This window comes from Mustela lutreola, chromosome 12 (assembly GCF_030435805.1).
Source record: "Mustela lutreola isolate mMusLut2 chromosome 12, mMusLut2.pri, whole genome shotgun sequence".
Lineage (NCBI taxonomy): Eukaryota > Metazoa > Chordata > Mammalia > Carnivora > Mustelidae > Mustela > Mustela lutreola.
In genome coordinates this window covers 17,689,013-17,709,734 of record NC_081301.1, presented here as the reverse complement: position 1 = coordinate 17,709,734, position 20,722 = coordinate 17,689,013, and the positions used below count along the sequence as shown (strand labels likewise).

At 50.2% G+C, this 20,722-nt stretch overlaps 1 protein-coding gene across 1 annotated transcript in view; it reads left to right on the top strand.

The window, feature by feature from the left end:
- PAPPA (pappalysin 1) overlaps positions 1-20,722 on the top strand; it is a 239,644-nt gene that overhangs the window by 24,220 nt on the left and 194,702 nt on the right. Inside the window, exon 2 of the mRNA XM_059142291.1 lies at positions 8,238-9,300. Coding sequence (XP_058998274.1) covers positions 8,238-9,300 — 1,063 coding nt within the window. The remainder of the gene's footprint in view (positions 1-8,237; positions 9,301-20,722) is intronic.

Genomic DNA, 20,722 nt, shown 5'->3' with positions numbered 1-20,722 from the left:
AAGAAGGCCAGCGGACCCACGGAGTCAGAGGGCTTTCCGGTAATGGTTTCTAGAAAGAAAAACGAGTGCAGGTAGAAAGCAGACCTACCTGCCACGGCGGGCACTCTTCCCACTGTCCCGTGCCACCCTGCAAAGGCAGATCTGGTCCAACAGGCCCATGTGCATGGCCGACACATGGGGGACCCCTGAGAGAATCCTGATCTTGTGAATCCCTCCAGAGGGCTACTCTGGGTTCTCTTGTCTCTTATAGTAGGAGATGGGATGTCTAGAACTCAGTATAGTTTGGGATAAGCCTCCAGCCAGATACGATATATTTCAGACATCCTCCTTTTGAGCCTAAAATCAATCCTTTGAACTGAGGTGGGCCCAGAGGCAGGAGGATGCTGAGGAACGTTCCCTGGGGCCCCCACCTCGGTGATGTCCCGGCTCTCCTCTGAATGCCTGGGACCGTGGAGTCCTCTGGGGTCATTTTGGGGGTCCTCCCCCCGACCGAACCAAGTGCAGGGACCATGGGTATACTTAACCCAAATCTGTCTGTTTTAATCACTGTCCTCTGGACAGATAAAAGCTTTCCATAGGATTGCTCTGTCAAGCATTTCTCTGTGGCTTTGATACCAGCCATTAAATCATGGAAGGGAAAACAAAACAAAATAGAATGGGGCCATCTCCAACCATTGGCTTTTAACTTTTTTAGCCTCCTGAAAAAAACAAAAAACAAAACAAAACAAAAAACCAAGAAAACAAAAAACACCAGATTGCTGACCTGATTCTCCCCCTTTTGTACCCCTTACCTCTTACCTCCGCTTGTCTTCCTCTGGCAGTTGTCCCACAGCGAGTAGACATCCTTAAGTTGGGAGGTCCTGAGGCTGCCTTCCTTCCCTTTACCTCCTCCTCGATGACCATACCTCTCTCCACAGGATCCAAGGCTGGACTCTCTGAAGGACCTAGGATCTCAGAGTCACAGGGAGTCTAAGAGAGAGGGGTCCCTGTGGTCATCTGATGTAGCCCTCCTACTTCATAAGGCAGGGATTGAGGATGCCCAGAGAGCGGGGCTGCATTCCCAACAACCCACAGCAGAGCAGTGGCAGATGGGACCGTGAGAATCTTGACCCCAAGCTAAGAGTTGTTCCCACCAAAGGAAAGCATCCTGGAGAAGAGCTCTGGCTTTAGAGTTAATCTGGCTGTGATTCTGCTACCGTCTCGCTGTGATCCTTGTGGGGAGATCACATAGCCTCTCTACCCTTCAAGGTGCTTCTCTGTCAAAGGACTGTCAGGAAAGCCCACTTCATGGGGTCATTATGAGCACCGAATGGGATCTCTGTGCCTGGTACAGGAACTGCTACATAGAGGCTTTCAGCAAACATGCCTTATTCTTCTTATTATTTAGCTGAAAATGCTGGGGTTTTTTCCAGCCAGAAGGACCCAGGTAGAGTATCCATCTCTTCCCTTGTCCACTCACCCAATGAGAGAAAACCAAATAGTATAGACTTGATATACTTGCCCATGCGGTGCTAATAGTCCTCCCTGACAGTGCTGAAAGTAAAGTGTTACCACACCTCAGTTTGTGTTGGCTTAAACCATGCCCTGAGAACATCGTGGGTGGGGGGCGGGGGGGGGCACATAAAATGAAACAAAACACATGCACAGCACGGAGACATAGCTGAGGTCCCACTCCTCTGTGGGGGAACTGAACTTGAAATCAGGAGTCCTTAATTTCAATCCCTCCAACCACTTAGTGCTGTGTGACCTGAGGCAGGGGACCTCACCTCTCTGAGTCTCAGCTTCCTCAGCTATAAAGAGCATCTGTATAGAAGGTGGTCACGAGCATAAGACATCTTGGCGCAGAAGCCGCAACCCATCTGCTCAGCCCCCCACCCACAGGGCCTATGGATTTGCACATTCAGGCTGAGACACAGAAGCATCCCTCCCCCGTGAGGCACGTTTCCTGCACGTAGTGACCGCAACACCGTCTTTGTGTCCTCCTGATGCACCTCGCTTTGCTCCCTCTGAGAACTGAGTAAATTGAGGCGTATGTCCTAACCAGAAGAGGACTCTGAACTGGGCACGAGGCAGGGGACAGTGTGATTTTAGAGAATTTCGATGGGATTGCTTAGAAGATGTATGGAAGGGTGGTGTTCTAGACTGAAAGGGCTGCCCTAACAGAGTGCCGTCGAACAGATGACTTAAACAGAAATTGATTTTCTCACGGTTCGGAAGCTTGACATCTGAGAACCAAGTGGCCACCTTGTGGATTTCTTTTGAGTCCTCTCTTCTTAGCTTGTAGACGACCATTGTTGCCTCTGTGCGTGTCTGTGTCTCAGTTCCCTCTTCTAACAAGGACACTGGCTCTGCTGGATTAGGGCCCACCCGAAGGGCATCATTTGAGCTTGATCACCTCTGTATAGACCCTACCTCCAAAGAAGGTCACCTCCTAAGGTACTAAGAGTTAGGACTTCAACATACAAATTTTGAGGGGACACGATTCAGCCCATAACAAATAGAAAGGAAGCTGGTAGCCAGCTAAGAATGTGACTGCAGCCTTGGGGGGGGGGGGGACAACATTTCTGTATAGACCCTGCAGGTTGGAACAAACCTGGGTCAGAAACAAACAGGTGGGAAAGCTGGGCATGGAGGTCCAAGTGCTAGAGACAAGCTCCAGAAGGTTCTCTGGACTCTGGAAAGACAGCAAGTCCCTGGCACGTCTTGGGTCCTGGGGAAGTTGGGTGAGCCAAGTGGAACAGATTAACCCCTGTATAAAGAATCATGGATTCTTAGTCAATTTTTTAGACCAGGCAGAAGGACATGAAAAGCAGCCTCCTGGCTTGCAGTTCAATTCAACATCCTTGTGTTGGCGCTGTGGGACTTACGGAAGTATTTTTGGTGGGTGCTGTGCCTTCAAACAGCCCACTTGGCTCTGGGGTGATGAGGCATCTGGCTGGAGGGGGGGGGGGGGATCCTATAGACTGGGATTCTGAGCTTTGTTGCCTTGGAATTCCTCTGAATTCCTTCCTCTGAAGAATGGGCAAAGCTGAGAGTTCCGTCGTGAAGGTTAAGTGGAAGAATTACTCTCGAACACACGGGACTTAGCGAGCTCTAAGTAAAGGGTACTATGCTCTTGTAAAGAACACACCACTAGGGAAAACTCCCCTCCCTTCTTTTCCTTCCTTGATTTTTAATTTGCCATGACAAAGTCTCCAGAGCACCTGCAAGGTACCAGGGTCTGCCCTGCATGCTGGGCACTTTGAAATGAACCAGACAGACACACAGGTGGGAAACACAGACACTGGATGAGTCATTGCAGAAGGGGAGAGTTCTCAGATAGGAAGGGATGTGATGGTTGGATGGAAGATTGGTCTGTTCCTGGAGTGGAATAGAGTGTGGTCGGATGGAGCTGCCCTGGGAGAGTGCCATGCAAGTGATCCCAAGAGGGTGAGCCCAGAGCCCAGTGGACACCTGGTAACAGCCCTGGCCAGGGTTTGTGGACACTCTGTACAAGCCTTCTGCCTTTGCGCTAGCCTCTTTTACGTATGCTCTGTGTCTCCAGGGTAAGGTTCAGTGGGTAGATGAGAAGAAAGAGCGTAAAAAGCAGGCAGCAAGCTTCTTGGGGGCATCTGAAGCCCTTTTCAAAGCAAGCCTAGCTGCGGGAGGATGACGGCCCATTAGAAGAGCTGCAGGACCAGGGTTCGAGGGGACCAGTGATTACCATGAGGCCCAGAGCAAGCCCTTTCCAGGTCTGGGGCCAGACCTGTCCATCTGTGTGTGCCCAGCACACCTCACAGGCTCTGCACACTTTTGGTGTCTGTTTCCACAAGCTCATGGCCTTGAGGCGGGCTTATGCTAATTAGATGTAGATTGTGTGCAGGATTGCCCTGTAGCTTTCATCCTGTCACATGGGGATGTGTCCCCTGGGATCAACTTCCAGCACCACGCAGATGGTGCAGACTGCAGAAGGCTTCTCTCTTTCCTTCACTACATCTCTGTCTTCCTGGACAACGATGGGGAGGGACAGGCTGGGCGTGGGGGTTCTCCCATGTCCTCTAGGGAACACCGTTCTTTGTCCTCTATGGAGATACACAGCGCAGAGGGGACCTGAGCACGCGAGCATCAGTAATGACACAGGGCATCCAACATTCAAATCAACACTTGTGCTGAGCTCCTTCTGCTTACAAGGAACCCTTCTAGCAGTGAACAAAGGAGCTCTTCAATTGTAGGGGTAGGGGGATCATTTAATCCCAACCTCTCCTTTTTCCAAGAAGGGAAAGGCGGCGGCCTGGCAGCAAGAAGGGGTGGTGTGACTTGTTCCAGGCAAGGTCATCCAGATCTCTGGTTCCAGATCCCTGATTCTGGGCTGGTGGCAAAGCCCCCCGCGTATGACTACTGTCAAGTAGGTCATTTCCATACAGAAATAAGTCCCTGTGACCATTATCCCCGCCCCCACCCCACCCCTGCTGAAGTTCACTGATTTCCTTTTGCCGCTTACACTCCAGATAAATATTTCCTTCTGAACTTCTGAAGCCACTGCTTCAAGGTTCTCATTTCCCTTAACGCGTTTCCTCTTGGTTCCACTGAAAAGCCTCTCTTTGCCTTTCCCCTCTGCCTCTGGGGGCGAAGCCAGCTCTTAGTCCTTGGCTCTGTGTGGCAGTGTCTGGCCTTTCTCACTGTGTCTCTCTTCGCTCTCAACTGCAAACAGAGGGGGCTTGAGCCGGGTCCCAAGCCCCAGGAAGGTTCTGAACTGAGGGCACCCTACAGATGTGTAAACATTTTACCTTGCTCACCCAGCTAGCCGCCTTCCAAAGGCAACAGGAAAACCAGGGACGGGAGAGCCCCTGGCAAAATAAAAAACCTGCAGGGAGAGAGAGTAAAAGAGAGAGAGGAAAAGAGGATCCTGTTTCAGATGTTAATTTTCTCATTAGAAGAATTTTCTCTTTAAGGGGGAGGCTTCACCAGGGGAGCGAGAGAAGGGGAGCTCAGAGGTGGGAGGGGGAGAGCAAGCGTGGTGGCTCCAGGAACTTTGCTCTCACTGATCCGCCTGGCAAGGAGCAACACATAGAGCTGGGGTAGCTCGTTCCAAATCTGGAGTCACAGGTTCCGCTTTGGAAGGGTCCATGGGGAGGTAGCTTTTCACACGCAGTGTCCTGACAGCAGCTAAGCAGATGGGGTTCGTGATTTCTAAGGAGGCTTTGCCAGTGGCTCTGGGGAGGACTCATGCTTTCTTTGAGCCTTCATCCTACCAACTCTTGCTGTGTTAGTCAAGATGCCTTCAGGATGCCTGCTCTCTCTGGCCTTTCTGTATTTTGTTTCTTGTCATTTCCTACTTGGTATCATTGACATCACTCCCAGACTCACCAGCGTCTTAAAAATGAGCTCCCACTTGGACGGCTACTGTATGCCAAGGATGGTGTACCCTCTGTGTCTCCTGAGTATGACAGCGTGCTGGAAGGGAGATCTAGGCAAGAGAAGACCTGCAGAAGTGAAGGGAGGTTGCCCCAATGTTCGACTTAGTAACACTTTCATCAGAACGACTCCTAGTCCAAAGATCCTGCTCTTTCTGTGGTACCGAGAACACACCCTCTCTTCTGACTCATAAAGACCTAAGTTAAGGCCTTTGATTCTGTTTGTCCTTTTTCCTTCTCTGGCTCTATTTGGAATCCTTCCTGTACTTCTTCGTGAGACACTTGTTGAGCGCCTGCTGTAGGCAAGGCATGGTACAAGGTCCTAGGCAGGGGACAGATGGTCTAGCCAGAGTTCTCCCTTTCAAGAACCCTTCCATCTAGGGGGACTCCAAAACCAGAGAGCAAATGTCTAATTGCCTTCAAGTAAAATGAGTTGAGAGGAAAGATGAACATTCTTTACAGGGCTATCATGGAGAGCTTCTTGGAAGAGGTGGTTTCTGTTTTAGGGGTGGAGAAAACCTGGAAATGCAGAGAAGCAGACTTCTACCAGGCATGCAAGGGGAACCTCATTCAGTCCCCTCCTTCACCAGATAGAGAACCAAGACCCCAAAGAGGTACTTAGTGCTTCACCAAGGTTGCCCAGCCAGTGAGAGCAGGTTGACTTTGTGAGGCGACCCCAGCCATTGCCTGAGGGACTGTTGGGCAGGGAGTGGGAGGAGGGGTATAGGCGAACTCAGATGCCAGGCCAAAACTGCCCTCTGCATCAGATGCTAACAAAGATTTACACAAGTTCTGAGGCCCCGGTATAAAGGAGCAGATATCCTATGGGCCTCCTCCATTGATTTTGCTGGAAGCTGTCCATGCTCATTGATGAACGCTAATTGCAGATGCACGCTCAAAGTTATGGTGACCGCAACAGGTCTTCAGCTCAGAGTAGGGACTGTCCTCCTAAATGAGCATCTTGTATTCATTCTTATCTCCTTCTCTTTCTCCTCCCACCTGGCCTCGTACATCATCCCACACTTAAAACACACTGTTAATTAGAAAGTCCTCTTCCCCATCCAACAGCCTGTCTGTGCCAAGGACACTGGGTGTATTCCAGAAAAGCTGAGGAATGGGGGTTGGTGATTATAAAGATAATTCAATCCAGAGAGAATCTGCTAAGTGATTTCCTGGGGTTCCCAGAGTAAGTCTAGAGACATCAGCCATGGGACCTTCCTGAACACCCAACTTGTCCCCCACCCCTCACCAGTTGGAATGTTCTAGATCCCTGGTGGCTTTGGTAGGGGAGAAGGAAGCACCCACAGAGTTGGTGCACAGGGTGGTGAATGCCAGGGTCTGATGGATGGAGGAGCCACTGACCAGTCCGTTGACCTTTAACCCATCCACCTCTTTGCTTTCTTGAGAATCTCGTGTCTGTTAACATCATCGCCGTAAGGGTGTTACGTGGATAAAATGAATTCATACACAGACCTTAGTACAATACAGAGGCTTGGACGATTTTAAGTAATGAAGGAGTCCCCCACATCTTTTATATTAAGAGGATGCTTTTCATTTCATTCTTTTGAAAATACTAACATTAGTGTTGGAGAAAAGCAAGCTGAGTTGGGTCTCAGAAACTTGTCATCGACTCTGTGTAACCTGACAAATGCCTTTCATTTTCTGGGTCTGAGATCCCTCACCTGTCAAGTGAAGAAGCTGGAAGCAGTGATCTTTAAAAATCTTTCCAGCTCAGACAGTAAGCATGTCTGCGTTTCTCTGGGGCTAGATTTCAGGGCTAGCCAGGAAGGCCTCCTGTTAGAAGGTAGAAGCATTAGCTTTGTGGCCCCTGACTCTCGCTTCTCTGGGCCAACTTTGCTAACAGTTCACCACCACTGGCCATCTGATGACGGCCAGCGGTGATGTGTGCCCAAGGTTTTGGTGGCCGCAATAGGGGTGCTCCTTCTCAATGAACATCTTTACTCATTACTAACCCCATTCTCCTCTTGCCTCGTATATCATCCCACACTTAAAATGCCCTCTTGGTTGTTTTTCAATGTTGGGGGTGATTTATTTATGTATTTGAGAGTGAACGAGCATGTGCACAAGTTGGGAGAAGAACAGAGACAGGATCCCAAGCAGACTTCCTGCTGAGCACAGAGCCTGACATGGGGCTCAGTTGTACCACCCATAAGATCATGATCTGAGCCGAAACCACCAGTTCGATGCTTAACCAACTGAGCCACCCAAGCACCCCTAAAATACCTTCTTTTTTTAAAAAACATTTAAAAAATCTATTTATTTGACAGAGGGAGAGATCACAAGTAGGCAGAGAGGCAGGCAGAGAGAAGGGAAGCAGACTCCCCACCGAGCAGAGAGCCCGATGCGGGGCTCCATCCCAGGACCTGAGCTGAAGGCAGCAGCTTAACCCCCCCGAGGCATCCAGGCGCCCCTAAAATACCCTCTTTATTAGAATATCCTCTTCCGCATTCAACAATTTTGCAAAATCAAAGGTGTTGAGATTTCCATTGTTGTTACTGTTGGTATTTTCTTTAGCCCAAGTACCCATTCTACAAACCGAAATCTTTCTCGTATGTTCCATGTTCAGAACCAATGGAAGTGAAACCAGTTGGGCTAACATAGTGGGGAGAACCCCCCACCAAAACCAGCTCCTCCTGTTCCTCTTGCCCTTACCTTGTCCTAAGTCTGGTCCCAGAGGCTCCATTAAGAACTAGAGGACCCTGCGGGGCACAGTTTGAGAACCGCTGGTCTAGGACATCCTCATACTAATTTTAACAGAGAGAAGTAACTGAGTGCCCTCTTCCATCCTTTACTGACGCCTCTCTCTCTCTCTGGGCCACATAGGGCTGTATGACAAATGTTCTTATACCTCACGTGACCGAGGATGGGTCGTGGGAATTCACACCGTCAGTGACCAAGGCAACAGAGACCCACGCTACTTTTTCTCCCTGAAGACAGACCGAGCCCGGCAAGTGACCACCATCAATGCCCACCGCAGCTACCTCCCAGGCCAGTGGGTGCACCTAGCCGCCACCTATGACGGGCGGCTGATGAAACTCTACATGAACGGTGCCCAGGTGGCCACCTCGGGGGAGCAGGTGGGCGGCATCTTCAGCCCGTTGACCCAGAAGTGTAAAGTGCTCATGTTGGGGGGCAGTGCTCTGAATCACAACTACCGGGGCTACATCGAGCGCTTCAGTCTGTGGAAGGTGGCCCGGACTCAGCGGGAGATACTGCTCGACATGGAAACCCATGGCCTCCATGCGCCTCTACCTCAGCTCCTCCTCCAGGAGAACTGGGACAACGTGAAGCACACCTGGTCCCCCATGAAGGACGGCAACATCCCCCAAGTGGAACTCAGCGGTGCCCACGGCTTCCTGCTGGACACGAGTCTGGAGCCTCCCTTGTGTGGGCAGACGTTGTGTGACAACACGGAGGTCATTGCCAGCTACAACCAGCTCCCGCGGTTCCGCCGGCCCAAGGTGGTGCGCTACCGCGTGGTCAACCTCCATGATGACAACCATGAGAACCCCACGGTGAGCCGTCAGCAGATCGACTTCCAGCACCGGCAGCTGGCCGAGGCCTTCAGACACTATAACATCTCCTGGGATCTGGAGGTGCTCGAGGTGAGCAACTCCTCCCTGCGCCACCGCCTCGTCCTGGCCAACTGCGACATCAGCAAGATCGGGGACGAGAGCTGCGACCTCGAGTGCAACCACACGCTGACCGGCCACGACGGCGGGGACTGCCGCCACCTACGCCACCCTGCCTTCGTGAAGAAACAGCACAACGGGGTGTGTGACATGGACTGTAATTATGAACGGTTCAACTTTGATGGCGGAGAGTGCTGTGACCCCGAAATCACGGATGTCACCAAGACTTGCTTCGACCCCGACTCTCCGCACAGGTAAGACCTGCCGGGCAGGCGATGCCCAGCTGTGAGCTGACTCGGTCCCCTCAGCATTGCATAGGCGAGGTGCCTGAGAGCCCTAGGGGTTCCAGAACTTTGCAGATTTTCTGGCTTGCACCGTAGCTTGGTGACTGAGGCCAACCTCTTACGCATCTCTTATGGGGACGATACACGAAGATAGTCCACCAAAACAGTATTCGCTGAGCCCCCGCTGTGGGCTGTGAGAGAGGACAACCCCGTCTTCTTAAAGAGCTCAGAGTCAAAACTGGGTAATGTGAACCACATAATGGGTAACTGTCATAACACACGTGGTAGAGTGGGGTACAACGCGTTCCCTAGTCCACTGTGACTGTTTAAATTAGTTGAGATTAAATAAATTTAAAATCTGGCCTGAGTCCCATGAACAACATTTCACGGACTCAGCAGCCTCATGGGCTGTAGTGGCTACCGTGCTGGACAGAGCATTATGGAACACGCTTCCCAGCCGAGTGTTCGTTCTGTTGCACTGTGCTGATAAATCCAGGATCAGCTGGGTCGCACAGCCTGGGTTCGGGTCTCAGCCGTACTGTTTCCTCGCTCTGTAACCTCTTAGAAGCCATGCCTTCCTCTGTAAAATGGGAGTGATAACAGCACCTGCTTTGTGAAGCTGCTCTGGAGTTGGAGAGGGGGTATATAATGCATGGTCTTCCTGCTCATGGCTGGCGGGCCATGAGGTGTCAGTAAGCATAGTTGTCCTTACTTGTGTCAGGAAGGTGCTGTGTGCTGTACGCTGTGTTTAGGGAGTGCCAAGGGAGATCAAAGAGAAAAAAAGCTGACTTGGCACTCAACTATCTCCAGAAAAGCTCTGATCTGGTTTGGACATCCAAGATTGGGTTGGGGGAGAGAGGAGGGCACTCCGGGCAGAGGGACGTGTCATCCACTGCGGAGAAGAGGGCAGAAAGGGGACGCTTCTGTCCAAGGCTTCCCTTAGCCTCTGCTTGCACTGTCAACTCTAAACAGCACCCTCCAGGAAAAGCCCAGAGGTGAACCTGAGGGTGATCTATATTCAATATGGGACTCAGAGGAACTAGTTCCAAGCCAGAGAGACAGGCAGCATCCACTTTCCTGATCTCCCAGATTCACGCTGGACTTTTCCATTCTGTCCAGCGCACAGGACCCTGGACTTGCTGATAGCTCGAGCACATTTGCCGACCTCTGCAGGTTTTCTGCTGACTCTTCTCTTTATGTTTCTCTCAAAAAAGCAAGGGCCTCCCATGCACAGACAAAATACCTATGTGCAAAGGAATGGCGATGCTGGCAGGAGAATGTCGTGCCTGGCAGCAAGCCAGAAAGCACGTCAGCTCAGCCTGCTGGCACCAGGCGGGCTCTGGACTCCCACCTTGTTCAGAGACACGAGCGGCCCAAGTGGGAAGAAGCCTTGCTGTGTGGCTGGTTCCTTCCAGGTCACAGTGCACTTTCATCTCTGCTCTCCTTTGGGCTTTGACAGACTTTGGTAAGGCAGGCAAGACCGGGGTTAGTATTTGCATTTGACCGACAGGGAGCTCGAGTAGCTGAGGGGAGGCAATGACTCCGCCAAGGTCATGGGTCAGGAGAGCCATTCAGCTAAGTCACAAATGCAAGTCTCTGAGATTAAGGCAGCATGTGCTCTACAGAGCTGGACTCCCGGGACGTACCCGCGTGCTCAGGCAGAGTGGGCACAGAGGAGGGCAAAGTGCCGCGGATAGCCTCAAGTTCTTCACCTATTTCCATGTTCATTTGTTCCTTCGTTCCTGCTTTCATTCATTAGTTCATTCATTCATCCATTCCTACAACAATTGCTTCTTCAGCACCAGGAGGGTGGGTACCCTTAGCCCTATTGGGCCACAAGAAATTCAGGATCCAGACTGACCTAGGGATTTAGTCAAGGTCACTCAACTAATAAATAGAGAGCTCGGACTCACATCCAGGTCTGTTGACTCTAAAGCTCCCACGGAAGAGAAGGATTTTTAAGTCTGAGAAGCAGTAAGAGGCAGAGTTGAAGGGCAGGGTTGGTAGGCAGGGCGGTTTCACAAGGCCTTGGGGGAAAACTGCTGAGCTGATTGGGTCAGGACCGAGGGCAGCGGGCACTGTCCTGGTATGGAGGGGCCGTGGGGCCCCATCCCAGATACCTCACCATCAGCAGACAGAGTTGGCAGCCTCCAACGGCCTCCCCTTTTCTAAGTCACGGGACTGCCTGCCCAGAATGTCCGGGAGCAGCTGTGTGCCAGCTCTGTGACCACTCACGCCGGGGCACTTGTTGGCCAGCTGCGAAGGTCATGAGCCCCGGGTGAGCCCCATCAGGCAACGTGTCATCTCCTGATGGAGCCGGGGATGACGGTGTCCAGGCTGTTTTGGCTTTCCAGTGTGCAGAGAGGAACCTGGGGACGTTTGCAGAGAAATATTGGCTTTGTGACTTTAAGAAAAGGGAGGGAGGGGAGGAGGGAGGAAGACAGACAGAAAGGAGGGAGGGAGGCAGGCACCTTTAGTGGAAGCAGTGAAAATTTGATTGACGTTATCTAGGTGATTTTTAATAAAGAGCTGAACTTCATTCTCATCAGGGTCCTCTCTCTCTCTCCCCCTCCCCTCCTCCCTCTTTCTCTCCCCTCCTCTCTCTTTTTCTCTCTTAATGGGTAAAGATAATAAAACTATTGAATACTTCTCAGTCTATGGTAAGGCACCAGTTTTGGGTTTTTTTTTCCCCCCCTGTATATTGCAAACCAATACCTTTGAAATATACAGCACAAAATGAATCCATATAAAATGAAATACCACCAGAGTGTCGGTGTCAGAGTTCTTGAAAAGTTTCTCCATTCCTGCATGCACTGTGCCATAGCAGCCCGTGCCCTGCCCGCCTTGAGCGGCACTGATTAAAATTCACTGTTCTGACAATTTACGTAGCGAGTCCCTTGAGTATAATAAGATTCCTAGTAATGGAGCTGGACAGATTGGTGAATTCTGTCAGAGAAGTGTATCTTTTAACATGTTTGGACTCCAGGAGAGCACCTCATCCTACGTCAAATGTTGGACCTAGAAACATCCTCAGAGATCATTGGTCCAAGCCCCTTCTCCTCTATAGAGGGAAACCGAGACCAGAGCTCACACTGTCCATTAGTAGTCACACTGGAGATAAGGTTGCTCTGGATTTCTGACTCCTGGTCATCTGCGGTGACACAGCTGTGCAGGACTGCCCTGACATTCTGGACAGTCACACATCCCTGCCCCTTCATGTTCTCTTCCTAATTATCCCTAAGAGCTTGGGATTATGGAGTGCCTGAATGAGTGAGTTTGGGTAAGAAGCTGATGATGGCCTTAGGCTTCCATGAACCCCTGTAGAACCATCAGAGCTATCTTGGCAGCCAGTTTTCCTTCTTAAGGGTCTAGAATAACAGCAACCAGTGGAGGAGGCACAAAAAAAGTGGGGGGGGGGGGGAGGGTAACTGGACAGTGAGAGGCAGGAGCTTATATCATAACCACATGAAGATGTTTGGCATGATGAGCAAATTCTCCTGGAGCCAAGACTATAGGGCAGCGGTATACACACTTCAAATCTCCAAAGGCCTGTCCTATAGGAAAGGGAGCAGGATTCCTCTACATGATTTCTAAGTCCTGCTTGGAACCAGAGTGTTGTAATTATAGGCGGCCGCTCAGAGCAGAGTAACAGATGATGTCATCACCCTTCAGAGTGCTGCTCCCAGGGGAGCACCTCTCTGCGGATGAGTGAGCACCCCGTCACCTGAAGGAGGCACAGCGAGGACCATGGCAATGCTGTAGAGAGTAGCCTTAATGGGCTTGGGGCTGAGCCCAGCACAGCCTGACTTTTTGCTGCTATCTTCCTCCAGTCATGTTAACGGAACCACACAGTAACATTTGCAAACAGACATTTCTTGGGTCTGTGCATCCCTGCCTGGCCCTCTGCTCTTCACTGGGGATACCGGAAGGGGTGGGAGGCACTCCTCACCATTAGGGAGCTTTCATTTTGGTGAGGGAACCATATTCACCCAAAAGAAAGTCTGATCCCATGACACACAGTGGGACAGAGCTCTGGAAGGCAGAGATCTGCTTGGACAAGGAGGACAAGGTGTGTTGGCTGGCAGAGGCATGCTTTGAGGGCAGCTGGAGATGGGCAACACTTTCAGAGGTAGAGATGCAGGCTGCAGACGCCAGGGCCTGGCAGAAAACAGGTGATACATTCAAACGGTACAGTTAAGGAGAGTTGAAGGAGGGATACAAGGGAAGGAGAAGCTATCTACAACAAGGTAGGCAGACCTTGACAATCGCCAAGGCCAAAGTCAGCAACAGTGGAGAGCCATTTGTATTCTTGGTCTAGAGGGACAAGAAGAGAGAGTGGTTCGGGAACCTCGAGAGTGACTGTGCGCAGAGGACCCCTGGGCAGTAGCGGCGACTCTCTCTAAAGAGGGGTGACCAACCTCCTGTAGCCCCCAGGCCAGAAGGGAGCCTGGAGAGTAAATACTACATTGTCACTCCCTTCTGCTTCCCTGTCTTCTTCTAGAAGCCACAGGACAAAGGAACCCACAGACGCACCCCAATGAGGCCAGCCTCCGAGGGGCACGGAGCAGGGTGGAGGGGGATGGATGGTGGATGTGGATGGGCAGAGCACGGAGATAGACAACCCATGCAGAGAGTACGAGAGAAGCAAGGGCACAGGAGGGGAGGAAGCGCTTGGAGAACGAGTCTTCAGTATGGCCGGGACCCAGACGTAAGCAGGGGAGGGTCTACTTGATCTCCTGGCAAACGAATATCAAGCTAAATCCTTCCTTCCTCCTCCTCTCCCTTTCTTTATTTCCTTCTGCCTTTTCCTCCCCTCGTTTGCTTTCCCCTCCTTGATTTCCGTCCCTTTCTTTCTTCTTTTCCTCTCCCAGTAAATGTTTGTTGAATGCTCCCTCTGTGCCGGCCCAGCCCCTGCCTTTTGGAGCTCACCATCTAGAGGAAAAGACAGACAAGAAAGCATGCCATTGTGATCACGGGAGTGAAGGAAGGCTCCCCAGTGTCAGCCAGGAGGACCCGTCTGTGTGAGCAGTGAACGTTTTTCTATCAGACTGGCCATTTAGGAAAAAAAACAAAAAACAAAAAAAACATTCCAATGAACTTGGCTGTTCTTTACAAGTGGTGGAGATGAGCCAGGTAGGCAGAATTTCATCTGCAGCCATTAGAGATGTCTACTAACAAGTTAGAATGCACTTCACATGCCTTTCTATAGATAAAAGGGAAAACCTGGATATTAAGGGAAACCCCTGGCATCAGGAGCTCAGGGGGCATTTGACACTGGGCTGCATGCACCCCATTGCAAGAATACATTGCAACAAACCCACCAAGCTTCTGTTTGGATCCTCCAAACGCAAGCTAGGGCAAGGTTGGGTGAACTTGACCTTTATCTGTGAATATGTTCTTATATGCAATTGGAAGATAGAAAAAGACTTCCCTTGTACACTGTTGGCTCATAGGAAAACATTTTCTTTGTCTTCCCTTTATTATTATTATTTTTAATGGAACAAGGGCATTCCCCGGGGGCCATGTTATTTTTTTTGGACCCAAGCTGACATTGCTGGAAGTCTTTGGAAAGAACTGCAGTAAGCCTTAGGCAGGCTCCTCGACCCCTCTGCTGGCACTACAGCTGTCCTCAGTGGCCTCCCTGACTCCTTGTCAGAGACCATTAAATGGTTTGCCTTTGCATGTTGGGGTCTCTTCTTTTTTGGGATGATCTCATGAAACATACACTTCCTTCTCCCGAGTTCTCCCCAAATCGGGAGTCAGGGACTTTCTGAGCTGAAAGGGGTAGTGGCCGTGTCTGGCCTTTTCTTGCTATAGATCAGGAGGCCGAGCTCCCAAGAGGGGCCAGCACTGACCCAGGCCTCCCAGCGAGAGTGAGGCCAAGCCGAGGGCAAGACCCAGGATCTCATTTCTTAATTTCAAGGCCTTTCTACCCTTAGAAGCTTAGGATTTGCAACTTGGAAACATTCTGTCAAGGATGGTCATGTTCTTCCCCATTGTCCATATTTTGCTAAGACACTTTCGTGCCCAGGAGACTGTGGTCAATGTCCTGGGGATCCAACATGTGATCTCTGTCCTGAAGGTGCTTATATTCTGTAGTTCAGTGACATTTTGTTACAGTCATTCAAGAGGTGGTGAGAAGGCAGATGATTAATTTCCCAGGGAACCACACGGACGATCAGGCTTACGTGAGCTCTGAGAAAAAGGCAGGATCCCTGTGGCGTGAGAAAGTCAGAAAAGGTTTTCTGGGAGAAGGAGGCACACAAATGGACCACCAGGATTCACAGGCTCTGTAATGACAGAAAGGAACAAAGAGATTGAGGTGGGAACGGGAGGGGAGGGTTCCAGAAAAAGGTAAGTCTACTTGGGCCTAAGCGGGGTTGAATGCCACGGTTTGTTTTTTCCGGCTGTGGAGCTCTGAGAATCAGACTAACACAGAATGGAGGGAGGATTCAGGGGGGATCGATCGGCCACATCTTAGCTGTGCAGTCGCGGACCAGTCTCGTAATCTCCTGGAACCCCCATTTCCACATCTGTGGAAAGGGAATCCTAATAGTATGTGACCGGCTGAATCACGTGATTGCCTTGAGGGTCACATAAAATACTATCCCAGCAAGAGTTCTGGGAAGAGTTAAGGAGCACACAGATGAAAGAGGGCTTTGTTATTTGTTCAGTAACTTTGTTCATTCTTTTCCAGTAATCGTGTAAGAGAAATTGCTTGGAATTTTATAATCAGAATATCAGAGTTTATTTAATGTGACTAATATTCATTAAAGCAATAACCGGAGTCAGGCCTGGTATAGTGGAAAAGTGATATGTGTTGGAGACTGACCAGGGTCCGTATCCTGGTTCCACTCTTCGTTAGCTGTCTGACCTTGGCTCATTTCTCAATAAGAGTTGCTGGTTTCTCTTCTGTAAGAATTGGGCGAGGACAGCTCTACGACCATGCGTTGTGCAATTTAGCCGAAGTCATCTGTATCAAGCCGCTGGTCATAGTGTGTGGCACATAGTAGGTCTAGAGTCCCCTCCCTTCTTGGGTACACACAGGGACCCCTCTAAATCAGCATTGTTTTCTGGAGACTGACTTTCTGCAGGCTCATTTAAAAAAAAAAAAAAAAAAAAAAGGGCCTGGATGGAACAGCAGGACACACACTGAGGGCATTTACACAGATTACTTTCATTCTTAAAATACTGACTTTTTTGTTTTTTTAGGACTGGCCACAGAATTGGTATTTTTAAATAAAGACCATATAACATATCCAACCCATTGAGCTCGCACACTAGTTTATTTTTGAAATGACCCAAATGCCGAACTGTGTTCGAGGACATATTTCCGCCTGGAACGATCCCAGGCGGTGTTGGCATTGGTCACCAGGGGTGGTGAGCCAATTTGATGGAGGGTCTTAGATTTTTTGACCGTCCCCAGCCTATGCGCCCGCTTGCGTGTGGACGCAGAAATACCTCTCTCCAGGCCACGCGTGGCGGGGTCCCATTCTCTGCTTCCGTCTGGATTACCTTCATGTTATTCATCTCAACAAAGTCCACCTCCCCTCAGAGGTCCCCTCTGTGACTCTGCGCAGGTGACTGTGGTCTTTGAGATCAAGATAGAGGGGGGAATGGAGCAAAGAGAGCGGTTGGTGGTTTCTCCATGCCAGGTTCAGGAGCTCAAAACAGGGACCCGTGAGAAGCTGTGGAGGATGGTGATAGTCTCGCAAAAAAACATAAGAATGTGAGTTTTGGACACCAAGTGTACTTGAAATCAAGCCATATAAACATGTCCATGACCTTGAGCAAGTCTCTAACTTTATCAGAGGCTCAGGTGCCTCTTCCTAAAGTCAGGGATGAAGGTATTGCAGGCTTCTGCCTTGAGGGGCTCAGAGGATTCGGTGAAATGTTGCAGGGGTCAGCCCTTTACCCCAGCGCCGGCCATTGAGTGAGCACTCAAAATAACAGTGGTGGTTGGGGATTTTCCATCGCTGGGAAATCTTCTGACCTCTTACACACATATTCCCTAATTCCCAGCCCCCTCTGGATCCTGAGCCCCCTCCCTGGAACCTTCGGGCTGCAGCGGGGGTTGTAGACAAGCTAGTCCTGCTCTTCTACCAAAGGCCCTTTCATTTTGGCTCCTGCAGGTTCCATTTTAAAAAGATTGTCCTGACTCCGAAAGCCCTGCGCATGCTAAATGATACCATACTCATTGTCCCAAGCAGCACGTTGCTGTGAGTTTAGGCATCCCCAGCATAAAGCCAAGGCGTGTCCGGGATCCCAGGATGGGGCTGGCTGTGTCGCTCTCACACATCCTAGGGAAGGAGCTGGAAGCCAAGTGGGCACCCCAGGGGCTCTCGGAACCCTACCGGGCCATGTAAGAGGCAGCACAAGACGCCTGCTCATGCCTGTGACTCTGACCACAGCAGGATCTCTGTCTCAGAGTTTGTAGGTGAAATTTGCAGGTGCTCCCTGTCTCACCCTTTTTCCTGGAGGTGCATTTCCATCTCCAGCTTTCCGGATGGACGGATGGATGGGAGCGCTTGGTGCCCTCTCGGCCCCAGAGGGAGGCAGTTGGGGTTTTTCCACCCCGGTCTGACCTCATCAGCACCCTCCGGTTCCTTCCACCGTCCACTGGTGATGCTGACTACTCATGACAGCCTCAGCTGGGCCAGACGCCCATCCAGGGTGGGAAACAAAGCAGTGGGGGCTTGGGAGGGTGGAATGGGCAGACGCAGGCATGTTTTGCTTTAGGGAAACACATTCCCCTAAATTGTTTGTGGCTCAGCTTGTACCTGCGGACTCCCAGCTACCCAATTCTCCGTCTCCTGTGAGGGGACTTCAGCACCCCTGCTTTCACTTTCTGGAAGCACAAAACCCATGTGTGAACGACAGTGCGTTTTGCCCAAGTCCAACAGGCTTCCATCTCCCTGGTTTCTTTGTTTTGTTTTGTTTTTGGAGCTGTGACTTCTTGTCTCCCTCTCTCTGTGCCTTTCTTTCTTTCTCTTTTCCGTGTTCTCAGTTAGTGGGTGATCTGGTGGTATAGGGCAGAGGGCGAGGAGATTAGGGTCTCCACTTCAGGGGTCCAACATTTGTGATGCCAGCCTTTTTCGAGTTCAGACAAACAGCACAGCCCCCAGCCGTGAGCTTGAATCCCAACTCCCAAACTATGTTTGGCCACAGAGGGCAACGGTGGGTGACCAGAGCTCCACACAAGCATGGACAATCTCAGGCTCTTCCGGAGGGTGGTAGAGAGACTTGAGAGGGAGACAGCTCTTTCCCAGGAGGATTCATGGTAGAAAAACATAGTTTGCCCCGTGGCTTGGCAAAACATGAGGAAGAAAGTGACTAGCTATTTCCAGTAACTTTGTAGCCAGCATGGTTCAAGTCACTTCTTTTATTTTAAATTCTTCATCCATAAAATGGGAGGATTTGCATAGGATATTTCTAAGAGCTGTTACTATTCATACATTTTCAGATCAGATGTTGTAACGCAGTTTCCAGGCCTATGGGGACTGCAGCTGGAATACAGGTGCAGGGAGATTGATCCCGGGAAGGCATGAGCAAGGCTGTGTGTTGACACTGGGGACATCCAGGGACATAAGAGACCATCCCCCTGCCTTCAAAGTATTTGCCAGCCCCTCTGACCAATTGAGTCCGATGTGTTCAGTGTAGCCGTGAAGGAACAATTCTACTCTGACAACTGGAAAGATTCTGACTCCTGACTCTCAGATCTCTGTGACCCCCTGATGGTGGCAACTTGTCTTGGGTAGTCTGTGTGTCTGCCATTTCATTTTCCCTTAAACCTCGAGAGTGGCATCCTCTTTCCAAAAATCCATTTGAATTTCATTCTACTTCCCATAGCCTGTCAGACGACCTCATCACTCTTCAGCGTTATTTCCGCATGCTTAAACTCCTCCATCGTCACACGACCCTTCGAGAGCTCTCAGTTTTTAACCCCGGTCTGGACCCAAATTTGGGGACGTTATTAGACTTGTTCAGGTCATCCAGAGAGATCTCCACCTACTGTAGTGACCATATAGTTGTGTCTGTACATGATTCTGCTATTTGCCTACAATCAGGCAATTTGTATGAGGCCACAGTTCAGGCTAAAATCTAGAAATTGTCCTACGGACACACATCAGTGACGATGTTGAAATTCTTGCTCAGTCCTTCCCAAACACAATATTAGTCAGTCAGTCGTCACATAAGTTCTATGGTTTACGTGGCTCAGAATTAGAGCCAAACTACACAGCCTGCTGAAGTGTCTCCTGTACCCAGGACGTGGTAGCTGTTGCAACTTAGGAAAAGGGGTGACTTGGCTCTGTTTTGTTGTACTTCAACTGGATGACAAGCCGTAGGGCCGCTGGTGAGCTGTGTATTCTGCCGAATGTGGTCAGTTCTATTATTTATCAATTGTGGTTTCGATCCTCTAAGAAGAAAGGGAGGTGGCGAGAAGAGCTCACTTGTGGGCTCGGGAATGGCACACTTTGTGTTGTGAAAACAGTCGTTTGACGTGGGATGGTCACGTTACTGTTCTGATACTTCTGAACATACCGTCGTATTTTCTTATTTTCCTTGCTTATCACGGTGTTCTTCATGTTTCTTGGCTTTCTGAAAAGAAGTTAACTCTGAGAATATGGGGCTATCAAAGCAGAGGTTAGAGAACCCCCAGAAAAGATCTTAGGGAGGTGACTGTTCCTTCCAGAGTGTTTGTGTGTGTGTGTGTGTGTCCGTGCACGCACGTGTGCACACACATGGGCGGGTGCAGTGCTAGGTGCTGGAGTTCCAGCAATGAATATTTCACAAGAAAGGTATGATCTTGCACTTGCAGAATCTCCTGCAGGTAGATAAGTAGCTAGCTGGATAAATGCTTTATAGAGAAGTCCAAGGTCTGAGGGACGCAGAGGATGGGCACTTGACTCATCAGGGGTCAGAGTCACTTCTAGGCTGAGTCATGCTAACCAACGGAGTAGAGCGGTGCTTGCCAGGAACCAGGTGTTCTGACTCTTTGCCTTCTGCCCCAGCAGTCTCTGAAAGCCATTTTCAAAAAGGCAAAATGAGAAAAATAGGAGCTGAGTGGATCCTAGTGAAAAGGTATTCATTGATCACTGGCATCCTCTCTTCTGACATTATCTTGTTCTTTCCTTGGGAGGACCACTCCACTCCAGGACAACTTATTTTATTATGTGAAGGCCATCTTAAATGGTGTGGGTTTTTTTTTTCGGGGGGTGGGAGGGCTCATCTTCACACCCTCTTTTACTTGCTACTTCCTCCCCATTTTTTTTAAATGATCCGGAGCTCTGAGAACCTCTCCATTGGCCTACTTACTTCTGAGTCAGCACCTTCTCCTGTATTCGAACTCCCAGGATTCTCCATCCCACTCCTCTCCAGGTCTCATCCTGAT